The sequence below is a fragment of the Balaenoptera acutorostrata genome, chromosome X, assembly GCF_949987535.1.
Source record: "Balaenoptera acutorostrata chromosome X, mBalAcu1.1, whole genome shotgun sequence".
NCBI lineage: Eukaryota > Metazoa > Chordata > Mammalia > Artiodactyla > Balaenopteridae > Balaenoptera > Balaenoptera acutorostrata.
Genome location: NC_080085.1, coordinates 41383354 through 41396846, shown reverse-complemented (window position 1 = coordinate 41396846; position 13493 = coordinate 41383354). Strand labels below are relative to the sequence as shown.

General features: G+C 37.6%; 1 protein-coding gene across 1 annotated transcript in view; it reads right to left on the bottom strand.

Moving 5' to 3' along the window:
• Positions 1-10749: 10749 nt before the first annotated feature.
• Positions 10750-13493, bottom strand: part of RP2 (RP2 activator of ARL3 GTPase) — a 46837-nt gene continuing 44093 nt past the window's right edge. Inside the window, exon 5 of the mRNA XM_057539112.1 lies at positions 10750-13038. Within this exon, the coding sequence (XP_057395095.1) occupies positions 12955-13038 (84 nt within the window). The 3' untranslated portion in view covers positions 10750-12954. The remainder of the gene's footprint in view (positions 13039-13493) is intronic.

Sequence of the window (13493 nt, the reverse complement as noted above, 5' to 3'; positions counted from 1 at the left end):
TGTGAAATCTGGTAACACCTAACCTTTGTTCAGAACTTCATGACTATGACTCACAGGAATATTTTCAGATAAAATTTGGAAAATTGCTGATTTTTCAAACAAAAAAGCAATTGTAAACACCTGGAGAATTTTATCTGCACTCATGGTTGAAATGAAAACATGTAAAAATGGTCTTCATATGCACATAAGTAAATACAAAGGAAACTACAGTGAGAGTATAGTCAGTGTGATAAATTCACGAGCCCTGGTAACCTCACTTGATTCTTTGCTATATATTGATATCCAAAATAATGCTATCAAGTAGAAACAATCTGCAAAAAAAAAAGTTGGAGAGAACTTTTAATTCACAAGAGTTCATTTGTGAAGGCTATATTCATGGAAGGAGACAGAAAATCAGTGTGTGGAGAATCTACTGTGTTCCAAGTGTTTTAACTTATATTTTCTCATCTAATCCTTCCCCAAACCCTCTAGATAGTAATCATTATTCCCACTTAACAGGTAAACAAACTGAGGCTCAGAGAGAAAATAACTTTCCCCACATCATTAATAGACAGTAGACATGCTTCATACAAAATGCTTTTTACTCTTGTGTAGGTTTCATTATTTAAAGCATCCACCCTTTTTATTCCAAGGGAGAGTAGAAATTGCCAACTAACCTAGCCCAGTATTCATTAAACATTTGTGGCATGATGGGAATTCCCGGCGGGCCAGTGGTTAGGACTCCTCAGCGCTTTCACTGCCAGGGCCCGGGTTCAATCCCTGGTCAGGGAACTAAGATCCCGCAAGCCAAGCAGTGAAACCAAAAAGGAAAAAAAAAAGAAAGAAATGATTTACAAATGAAGAAATACACACCTATTCCTTGAAATACTTCTTCCTTTTTAGGTGTTAACTGCAATTGAGTTGGAAGACTAATTTTCTTACCAATAAACTGAAAAGAGTTTAGTGGAATCAGGTAATAGCATACACCCAATGGATGAATTATAATCAGTGAAGCTTCCTTTTACCAGATGGTTAATGACCTTTATAGACCAAATATGTATTCATGCTGATGCCACAGATTGATAATATCAGCTCTTTCTCTTCTTAGAAGTCTGTCCAGGCTTGTGATTTATTTTCACAAAGAACAAAATGTTCTGATGGAATTTAAAAACAAAATGAAACACCAACCAACACCATTAGTGTTACAGGGCTAGGCTATAGTTCCCAGCTATTCATTCAAACACTAACTGAGGTGGGGCTGTGAAGGTGTTTTGTAGATATGATTCAAGTCTTCCTGACTTTAAGTAAGGAAGATTATCCAAGATAATCTGGGTGGGCCTGATTCAATCAGTTGAAGGCCTTAAGAGCAGAACTGGGGCTTCCCTGAAGGATTCCCACCTACGGACAGCAGCATCAGCTTGTGCCTGAGAGCTCCAGCCTGCTCGTCCTGACACTCCCCTCTACAGACTGCAGATTTTGGACTTACCTAGCCAGCCCCCCCGATCACCTAAGCCAATTCCTTGGTTCTGTTTCTCTGGTGGAATCCTGAATGACACAATCACTATCTTTACTTTTAAATCCAGAATCTATATGTACTTAAGACAAAAATTAATTTCCCCTGAACTTTGTCTTCTCTCCTTAGATTGGATTTTTCTAAATCGGAAATTTCAAAAGGGGTGAACTGTCCGATTCCAGAGAATGCTCAGCTTTAGAGACTAACCATCATTTTCCATATTAGAAGTAAACTGCACCATGTGTGGCTTAGGCGAGAGTGGTTCCTCTTGGAAACCATCATCTAAGTGAGTTCTCAGAAGTCTCTGTATCTGGCTTTCTGAAGATATAAGCACCAGGATCTTTGGGATAGAAAGCCATGAAAACTGTTCCAGGCCTTCTATGCTCTATTTAAAGCCATCCATAAGTCCTGCATGTCTGATGGGATACGTGAACCAGTTGTTGTTTTTGTTTGTCTGAGTCACAACAGCAATAATTTGGTTCCTGAAGTTCTTCAGAAATTTCTTGGAGATTTTTTACTTCTCTGAGAGACCTTACCCAAATGATCTCATCTCATTCTTTATCCCTCTGAAGAAACTTTTGGGTTATTTGGAGAAATGTTCTTAAACTTTTCCCCTCCCATCTGTTTATGGTATATTCTAAACTACACGGATTATAAGCTTCATGTGGCAAATACTGAGAGTTGTTTACCCAATATCCGTTCTTTTCATGTTACTGTCAGAACCTCAATTTTTCAGGGAGACAATATGCCCAGTAAGAATACTCACCTCCTCAGACTCCCTAGAAGGTAGGATGGCCATGTGATCCAGCTCTGGCAAATGAGATATAAGTTGAAGGCTACTGAATGAGACTTCTGGGAAAGTTACTGTTTTCCCAATGGAAAGGTACAGACTTAGCCGGCCTTTTGCCATTCACCTTCTCCATTCTTTCTACCTAGAATGCAGTCACCATACCTAGAGGTCTGAAAGCCACGTTACTGGCATAAAGAAAAAGTTACATGTTTAGGAGGGCAGAACAGGAATATAGAAAGAACCTACGACCTTAAAGACATTTCGGAGTTGTTGGGCTGCCTAGCTGCCTACCTCAAGACTTTGTTACATATGACCCATCATCTCAGCTCATATAAGTTCAATACTCATAGTTGTTCAGTCAGTTACTAATTGAGTGGCATTAGACTACTAGAGCCCCCTACACATGTTTATATTTGTATTCATCCAACCAGTATTCATTTGCCTTAGGCAGTATTTGGCTGCCTGAGGCCAACAGGGGGCAGGTACAGAAGTCTTGGTGGCTGTCCACAGTGAGTTTTGTGTCGTTTTAGAAAAATAAGACACAAGAAAAGTAATACTTCAGAGTTTTGTGTGATTAAGGTGAAGACCTAACACTGAGGCTAGAATTTTTACTTACTTTATTTCACTGAACACTCAAAATAACTACAAAGCAGTCATAATTCTCATTTTACAGAGCACAAAACTAAAGACATAACTTACAGAGATCTACACAGGTAGTATGTAGTGGAATGTAAGTCAAACCCAGGTCTGACGTTTCTCAAACCCATACCTGTTGTTCTTTGCAACTCTGACATGACGAGTTCAAACGATCAAGGGTCAGTGGCTTATTGGAGGAGATGGAAATCAGGCCAGTCCAGAAGGAAGGGCAGAATTTGAAGCTTAGGGGTAAGGGGGCGGGAAAAGTGGAAGAGTGATCAAAGGATTCCAGGCATGGAGAGGAACATAAGCAAAGACCAGTTTTCATTGATCATGACTATCACCAGTCAGGAGATCAAACGGCTAAAGTGGAGGACTGAGTTCTTCAAACAAGTAACTGTGATAGCTGCTGTGGGCTATACCAAAGTTAATTTTGTGAAAGTACCTGGCATGTGTTGCCACTCAGTTTTTTTAAAATTTATGTTATTGAAGTATAGTTGAGTTATAATGTTGTGTTCATTTCTGCCATACAGCAAAGTGTTTGTTATACATATATATATTCTTTTTGATACTCCTTTCCATTATGGTTTATTACAGGATATTGAATACAGTTCATTGGGCTATACAGTAGGACCTTGTTGTTTATCCATTCTATATATAATAGTTTGCATCTGCTAATCCCAAACTCCCAAGCCTTCCCTCCCCCACTCCCTGCCACTCAGTTTTTGATGTTGTTTTTGTTCTTTAAGAAAGTGGCTTCCCTGGTGGCACAGTGGTTAAGATTCCACCTGCCAATGCAGGGGACACGGGTTCAATCCCTGGTCCGGGAAGATCCCACATGCCACGGAGCAACTAAGACCATGCGCCACAACTACTGAGCCTGCGCGCTAGAGCCTGCGAGCCACAACTACTGAGTCCGCGTGCTGCAACTACTGAAGCCTGCGCGCCTAGAGCCCGTGCTCCGCAACAAGAGAAGCCATCGCAATGAGAAGCCCGTGCACCGCAATGAAGAGTAGCCCCTGCTCACCACAACTAGAGAAAGCCCGCGTGCAGCAACAAAGACCCAACACAGCCAAAAATAAATAAATAAAATAAATTTATTTAAAAAATCAGATATCATTTAAAAAAAGAAAGTGGTCCCAGACTTGAAAACGAAGGTGTTCATCATTTGGATTACTCCAGAAGTTGACAATCTAGCTTGTCAACTGTGCGATGTTGACAATCACAAGATGATTCGAGATTAATGATAACAAAACCACCCCCAGAGGCTATGCTCTTAACTACTATGCAGGGCAAAACCCTGCAGTGTATGGGATGCATGGGAGGAAGTGAGCAGAGATCTTAAGTAGGGGTCCTAGTGAGGAGGCCGATGTAGCAACCATGTGCCTACATTAGGTTGATAAGTATGGACATGCAAAGGAGAGGATGGAGAAGAGAAACATTTCAACAACAGGACTAGTTAAGAGCTGCCTAGCAAGGGGTGGGGTGGGTGGGGGAAGAACATTCTAAGATGACCCCAAAATGTCAGTGGTATAACTGAGATAATTTCGTGTCATCAATGGAAACAAAGATGCCAGGACAGGGAGACCATTTGGGAAGGAGGAATGTGATGAGTTCAGTGTACTACATGGTGAGACCAGGAGAACAATTAAAATTTAACTACTCGAGTGAAGATATTTGGTAGAGTTGAAGATTGAGCAACAGCAGCCAGATAAATGGCTGTCCTTAGCGGTGCTGGTTGAAGCTGTGAGAAAGGTTCATGGACCTAAAGGAAAGGACACAGAGATCAAAGCAGAGGATTCACGACTGACCCTTGTACCATGATAACAGCTGAGGTGGAAGAGGGAAAAGGAAGAGCAGAGAGAAAAAAAAAAGAAATGAAGAGCTAACGAAAGAGACTGTCTCAAAGAAGTAGGAAAAACTGAATCTAGCACAGTGCCTGGCCCAAAAAGCAGTGCTCAGTGAATTCGTGGATGGTGGATAACTGCATTCATTATCACAGGAAACAAGGTGGGAGAAATTTTAAAGAACAAGGCAATGATTATCAGTGAAAAATGCTATAGGGAACAAAGTGTGATTAAAAAACAAACAGGGAACTCCCTGGTGGTCCAGTGGTTAAGACTCTGCGCTTTCACTGCCAAGGGCCGAGGTCGGGGAACTAAGACCCCACAAGCCACGTGATGTGGCCAAAAAAACAAACAACAACAACAAAACCCCCCAAAAAACAAACAAACAAAAATAACAACAACCTATGGATCTTGACGAGAAGATTTAGAAGCACTCTTCTGAAATATAAGTGGCACTGACACTCACAGTATAAAGGCGGTTGTAATACACATGAATAGCAATAGAAGATGTACCACTGACTTGATAGTTATTCAGTTCCTATCCCTTCATCAAGTTGGATTCTTCCTCAACTCTCTTGGTCACTGAAGAAACATCTTTTCTATCAGGATCCAGGTCTGGTCTAAGGTATCAAGCCAAAGGTTGTCTCTTTCCAGCCATCTCTGGGTATTAACTTTTTTTGCTTTCCCTGAATTCCATTCCAAGTAAAAAAAATCACCAACCATTCTTTGGAAAAAGTATTCCCATGAATTTTTCTATTTGTTCTTATTCTTTTTCTCTTTTACTCTCTAAGCACCTTCTTTCTGCTTCTTTACCCCCAACTTGGATCTAAAAACAGATAATATATTTACAAAGTTCAAAAATCAAAGCTGTAAAAAGGTATACATTTAGGAGTCTCATTCCCACTTCTGACCCCATCCCGCTTGGTTTCTCTTGCCTCCTATGGGCAACTTTTATTGGTTTATTTGTCCTTTCAGTGGTCCTTTATGCAAAATTAAACATATATATACATGTACTTATTATCTCCCCTTTTCTTACACATAAGGTAGCACAGGGGGTACACTGTTGTAGACCTTGGTTTTGTAACCTACAAGTAACATTACTCCTTATCAGTACTGCCCACTGAAGAAAAGCCCACAACCTAAACGTTGTGACTTATGTTTTATTTGGGGACTTTACTGAGAGAGGACTATAGCCCAGGAGACGGCCTCTCAGATAGCTCTAAGGAACTGTCCTGAAGAGGTAAGGGAGGGCCAGGATATATAGGAGTTTTTGCAAAAAAAAAAAAAAAAATGTAGTCGAACATCAAAAGATTATTGCTAATCACACACAAAAAAGACATCTCCAGTGAATGATTTTAGTGCTCTTCTATGTATGGGAAGATGCAAGAGTCTGGGCTCATCAAAATTATTCCTTTGATATGCATCTTAACTATCTAGGGCCAGTATCCTGTTTTTCTCCGTCTGAATTCCCATGAGGGTACACCACTTGGGGGGGGGCTGCAGTTCCTGATGGCTTAATGGCAGGCAACATTGTTATTTACTAGAATGGCAGGCAACATTTTTTGTCCACAGTACATAGAGATCTTTGTTTTTTGCTATTCGAATGTTGTTTCTCTGCCCATCTTTGATCTTCTTCCCCCACCTTTAATGCTTTGTACAGCCCCCTTGTTTAGGCTTTCTAACTGCCTGAAGGGCCATATGTATTTTGAAAAATACCCACAAGTAATTTTGATATGCCCCTCTCTCTGAAATAGTGGTTAACAGACAGCCATTTAAACCCCAGCTCTACCACTTACCTGCTATGATAATGCTGGTCTTTAGGAGAAAGGAGACTCAGGGTTACTACTCTCCTCCCCCACTTCCCTGGATAATCCTGCACATGTTCTATTGATGATGATGGCCAAGCTCATCCCTAAACTCTCCAAGTGGGAAGATGTCAAGAGATAAAGAGGGAGGATAACATCTGAGAGGGACTAAATGACTAACTTTCCCCACAAGCCCAAAGCAAGTAGCTGATTGCTGTTTTACTTTAACTCAGCCCCAGCATCAACAAAGCACCACTCTGGCTTATGCAACACATTTCCTCATTGAATAAAACAAACTTGAATACGAAAACACATCAGAAGAAAATTTAAGTCAGAAACTGCTGTGCTCTTCTCTGTTTCCAATGCATACCACTGATGTTCTTAAAGCTCCTCAGGAGCCTCAGTGGGCAGAGACCCTGTTTACTATTTCAACACAAAACGGGGGGAAAAAGTAAATATTGTAGAATGTTTTTATTCCAAAGCCAATCAAGGAGAGTACATGAAGAGAGGAATTACAGAAAAGAATAAACTCTGATAGAGTAGAATGAAACACTGGATTATGTCATTCAGTCAAAAATATTTATTAAATATAGATCACATTACTGGACCCTAAGCTACTCTCTATGAATACAAAGGTTTCTAAGCCTTGATTTTAGTGCTTGGGGAACTAACAGTCTAGGACAGAGCTTCTCCAACTTTAATGTATATATGAATCCCCTGCACACCTTGTTAAAAGGTAGAAGCTTGCAGACAGAAAATGTTGCCTGCCATTTCAGTAAACGATGTTGTTCACCATCAAGCCAGCAACCACTGCAGCTGTCCCCTGCCCCATGGTGCGCCCTGGGGGAATTCAGGATGGAGAAAAACAGGATACAGGCCCTAGATAGTTGAGATGCATATCTAAGGAATGATTTCTATGAGCCCAGACTCTTGGATCTTCCCATACATAGAAAAGGACTAAAACCATTAACTTAGGATGTCTGCTTTTTGTGATTAGCGGTAATCTTTTGATGTTCGACTACATGTTTGTTTTCTCAGCAAAAACTCCTATATATCCTGGCTCCTCCCTTACCTCTTTGGGGCAGTTCCTCAGAGCTATCTGAGAGGCTGTCTCCCAGGCTATAGTTCTCAGTAAGGTCCCTGAATAAAACATATATATATATATATATGTTCTTTTTTTTAAATACTCTTTTCCATTATGGTTTTTCATAGGATACCGAATATAGGTCTCTGTGCTATACAGTAGGATCTTGTTGTTGATCCATTCTATATATAAAAGCTTACATCTGCTAACCCCAACCTCCCACTCCATCCCTCCCCCAATCCCCTCCCCTTGACAACCACAAGTCTGTTCTCTCTGTCCGTGAGTCTGTTCTGTTTCACAGAGAGGTTCATTTGTGTCACATTTTAGATTCCACATGTAAGTGATATCATATGGTATTTGTCTTTCTCTGTCTGACTTATTTCACTTTGCATAATGCCCTCCAGGTCCACCATGTTGCTGCAAATGGCATTATTTCATTCTTTTTTATATCTGAGTAGTATTCCATTGTATATATGTACCACATTTTCTTTATCCATCCGTCGATGGACATTTAGGTTGTTTCCATGTCTTGGCTATTGCGAATAGTGCTGCTATGAACATAGGGGTGCATATATCTTTTTGGATTAGAGTCTGAATAAAATATGACTTGCAACTTTTAGGCTGTACATTTTTCTCCAGTTGACAGGCTTATTCAACAGATCTGGAATGGGGCCTGATATTCTAACAAACTCTAGGTGATGCTGATGCTGATGGTCTACAGGCCACACTTTGAATAGCAAGGGAGGAATGGATAAAGTGTTACAGGAAATCTATAGAGAGTACTGTGTGAGCACCAAAGAGGGGCTGCGCCTTTGTGAGAGTTAGAAAAGGCTTCGTAAAGAAGGAGCCTGATGAGCTGAGCCTTATTCTCTGGGTGATCGCAGGGAAAAAGTCAAGAGGTCTACACCGTAGTTTGGTGATTATGGTTTGAGTTGGCCAGGCCATCGAAATTTTCTGACCCTCAAATTTATCATCTGTAAAATGAGGGATTGAAAATGTCCATACGCTTCACAGTCCTAAAACTAGATGACTCTAATGAGATAATTTTTTTTTTTTGGCCACACCACACGGCATGCAGGATCTTACTTCCTCGACCAGGGATCAAACCTGTGCCCCCTGCAGTGGAAGCACGGAGTCTTAACCACAGGACCGCCAGGGAAGTCCTGGGATAAATTTTAAAATCACTTAATATACGCTCAGTTTATAAGTTAGGGTGAAATAGTATAAAAGGTTCTATTAATGAGCCTAACAAACTGACCTACAATTGATAAATGAAAGTACATCAATCAATAAGAGAACAGCACTTAAGTCTTAACAGCCTCTTATATGTGTTTTCTCTTATTCAGTTGTCTATTTGTAGGTGGGTGTATGGCTTCGCAACTAAACTACTTTAAAAGATCACCATACTACTTTGCTCAGCACAGTAATACTTAACATCCATAAAGCACCATTTCAAGGCACTTTACAAACATCAGTTAATTACTTGTCACGCCACTTGCAAGTTACTTTTCATTAGTCCAATTACTAGTGGACAGATTAAACTGAAATGGGGAAGGCAGGCCCCAGAGGGAGGATCAGAGCCGAGAGAAGGATGCTGGGGGCTCCCTGCTACCTGTGCACCTGCTCCCTCAACATCTATTTATAGGTAAGAACCTGCCCTGACCAGGAAAGCACCAAAACACTAGAAAAGGAAAAAAAAAAAACGCTGCTTCTGAACATCTTGCTTGAGTTTGCCACTAAAAGCCAAAATGTCACAAATGTCAAAGGAGAGAGATGAAGTAGTATAAAGGTTTACTGCCTCCCCAGCTGAGTAGGACCGATTGCCACCCTCTTCAAACAAACACTCGATCAAAAAAGGAAACCAAGTCAACGGTGAATGACTCCATTTTCACAAAAAAAGTTTTCATTACTAAAATTCAAATGAAATTTGGTTTTTTTTAGTGTTACACTTTTAAAGGATAAAATATTTTCTAGAATGGATTTTGAAGGAGTAATCATACCTTAATTACAGTATCTTCTCTTCCTATGGAAAACAGAGTTAAATATGTCCCTTTTATTATTTATTTATTTTTTTGGCCGCACCATGTGGCATGCAGGATCTTAGTTCCCTGACCAGGGATCCAACCCGTGGCCCCAGCATTGGGAGCACGGACTCTTAACCACTGGATCACCAGGGAAGTCCCTAAATATGTCCCTTTTAAATGAGAAAAACACAGTGCTTTGTGACCACCTAGAGGGGCGGGATAAGGGAGGGTGGGAGGGAGACGCAAGAGGGAGGAGATATGGGGATAGATGTATATGTATAACTGATTCACTTTGTTATAAAGCAGAAACTAACACATCATTGTAAAGCAATTATACTCCAATAAAGATGTTTTAAAAAAAAGATAAAATCATAACTCACACAAATATAAAATGAAAAAAAAAAGAGAAAAAATTTAAACTCAGCACAGCAAGACTTATCCAATAAGTAGGAAGTAATTTTTGCTACTATCTTGCACAGTTCTGTTTTCTTCCCCCAAATGCTCTAAATATACATGTAGAAGCTTTATACATAGAAATAATGATAATAAATGTTATTTTTAAAACTAACCAATCTGCAGTTTCTCTGATTTATGGGCTGGGAGACGGAGAAATTGGGTACGAAGGCTGATAAATTTGGTAGCAATTCAAAAATAAGGTCCATTTGTATAAACCTGAAAGTATATCACAAACAATTCACTATTTTCTTAAATATGGAAGAAAAAGATGCCTAATCTTAGTAAGTATTCAATCATAACAAAACGTATCTTTTAACAAAGGGAGCGTGATATTGGAAATTCCTTAGATTAAAACAGGTTTTCTACTTCCTTTGCATTTCTCCAGAGTGCTTTGTACACACAACATGGCATACAGTTCATTTCTCATTAACATAAGACAGATTAGACCACTGTATTTTACTTTTATCATTAAAAAATGTGTGTCATGATCATATTTTGGTACATGTATGAGTAAATATATGTTATAGAAGTGCTCTTCAAAAATTAGTGTTAATTCTTTTTCATTTTAACAATATTTATTACAAATCACATTTTATAAACACTAGATAAATTACATACAAAAGCTAGATATAAATATACAGAAGCAAAAACAGCAGTACTATTAACACAAGAGAAATAAGCTAATATAATGTCTAAATATGTATAACTTAATAAAATTACTAAGTTTTCATTGCTAATACTTTTTCATGAATTCAAAAGCTATTCAGAAATGAAATGTAGAATACTCTAATTACAATCAAGGTTTAGAATGATAGAAACAACAACCATAGCACTACTTATTTTTAAAAAATCTTTTCAAACATTCAGAAGAAAAGAACTGTCCTGAAAGACAAATTAAACTTGGGTAAAAGCTCTTATCTAACAGAAGAGTATAAAATTTCAGGCTTTGGTGAATAGATACTAAATTTAGGGGAAATTTTTAAATTAACATCTCCCTTATATGTAATATTCCTGAGTTTTTGCTAAAATACCATAGGTAAAATAAAGAACTCAATTTACAGCGTTGTATAACATTGTATTATATTTTTGAAAAACAAAGTATTGTGATTTTTTAAACTGTGAATAATGGGATTTAATAATGTAATTATGATCAGAAAGAATATGTTTAATTTAGCTTACCTATGAGAAAAATTAATGTCCTCTGACTACTACTTGGCAAAGCTCATTTGTAAATTATGATAAAAATTATATTAAACCCATCACCGATTTTTATTTGCATCTTATGAATTCATTTTGATTTAAAGGATAGGTTATGTAGAACAGAATGCTCCTGTAGAAAGACTGAAATGATACAATGCTAATACAAGGTGAGGCACAGGGTAGGTGGTCAATATTACTTATTAATTTAAAGTGAAAAGTCTTTTAATGTATGATTTCTGAACATCGACACACAATTCAATGCAATAGTTGTAAATGAATCTGAAAATATCCACAAAAATATTTTCAGTTTAAACACAAAAATACATTGTTAGTAACAATCATAAGAGGAATTTTTACAAGTGATTATTTTCAGCCTTAGTTTTATCAAAACATAATTAAATTCAAGGTTCCTTTTAAAAATAGACCTATGAAAGCTAACTTCTGATTAGCTGCTCTGTGTGGTGTAGATGGCAGGTTCAGTCCCTTCTCATAAGATCAACCTATCAAGATCTTCTGATTACCTTATGTTACAACAAACCCCTTAAAACAGAGTTTCCCCTGGGCACTGAATCGATTTGCCTAAGGATTGGTCCAAGAATGTGGATTTTTAAACAAGTAGCTCTCCCCTGCCCCCTGGTAAATTATTACGGTCAGGTTGATCTGGAAAATAATGCTTTAAAGCAACCAAAATAATTTTATCATACTTGAACATTGATTGATAGAAGTGGCATATCTAATGAAAATCAAATTTATCTAGCTTTTTAATAATCTGCATAGCTTATCACTATGCTTAAGTATTTCTTACCTAAATGTTGCAAGGTTTTGTTTTAATTCTAATAGCTCATAAGAGCTGATAAAACAGTGATCACCTTTTTGAACTGCTGGTGATTGGGCTTCTATAGTTTCAGTGTTGCATATACCTTTTCCTACCAGGAAGCAGAAGAGTCATCTAGCAGTTGTATTCAAAAACTAAACAATGTGGAATTTATTCAAATAATCATACTACTCACAAAGTAGTCTTTAAACAGCTATACCAACATCAGTTAGTAGAGTTACTTGCAAAACTGGTTATCAAATACCTATTAATTTAAAAAACTTAATTTACAAAGTATTATGTCAACTCTGTATGCAAAATTTCATTTGCCATATTATGCAACTAGGAAGCAAATATTTAACTGGATGTATATACATGAAAAAAATGCGCATAGGTTCATTCTAACTGATCCGCTAGTAATGAATCCTTCTAAATTAAAAAAGAAAATAAGCAATGGAATATATTCTCAAATATCATGGAGTACTGAGGAAAGTGTAAATTAGAGATTTGAAAGAACGTTTAATTAGGACTAAAATCATGAACTGTTAGCCACTTCTATTTTCTAATAACAGTATCATATGCAGAGAAACAAAACCTACAAGCTCACTGAACTGGGTTAAATGGTTTTTAAGCTGATTAAAACTACTTAATTTAAAGTGAACTCTTTTTGAACCTCAACTAAATGATGCAGTATTCAACAATTTATTTTAAAAATGACTAACAATTTTAGCATCAGTAAAAAAAACCATTGATAATACACAAATTGAAAAGGGCTTAAAATCAAGTCCTTGGTTCCACATTGCACTTCATTTTCCCATTTGTATATCAGCAAAGTTGTAGAAGCTGTCTACATCTCCAGATGCTGCATCCTTGCTTTCTGATACAAACATCTATGTTAAACATAAAAGAGACAAAAAAATACATGCTAGTAATCCCCAAATTCCAAAGCCCATGTTCTTCACAGAACAGTCACAGGCTTGCTATTTAAAAGAAATTCAAGTACATCATTTATAATATTTGCGGATTTTCTGTAGAATTCATGAAATATAGTTTCAAAAGCTATGATGCAATTGAGCTCTTTTAAAAGCACTTATGATATAATTAAGATCTTTGCTTTCATAATACTTCAGTTGTATTTTATTACACTTGGAATTTCAGTTTTTAAAATATGTAACAGTCAATATTATGAAAGCTACGAATAAAGAGATTTATTTAAAGAACTCTTAATTTCTTCTATTTTCTAAATAAGAATCTCAATAGGCTGAGAAGCAAAACTTGAGATTATCTTTTTCAAAGCTGCTAAAGATATATTACTAATATTAAATTAACTATTTTCCAAACATCA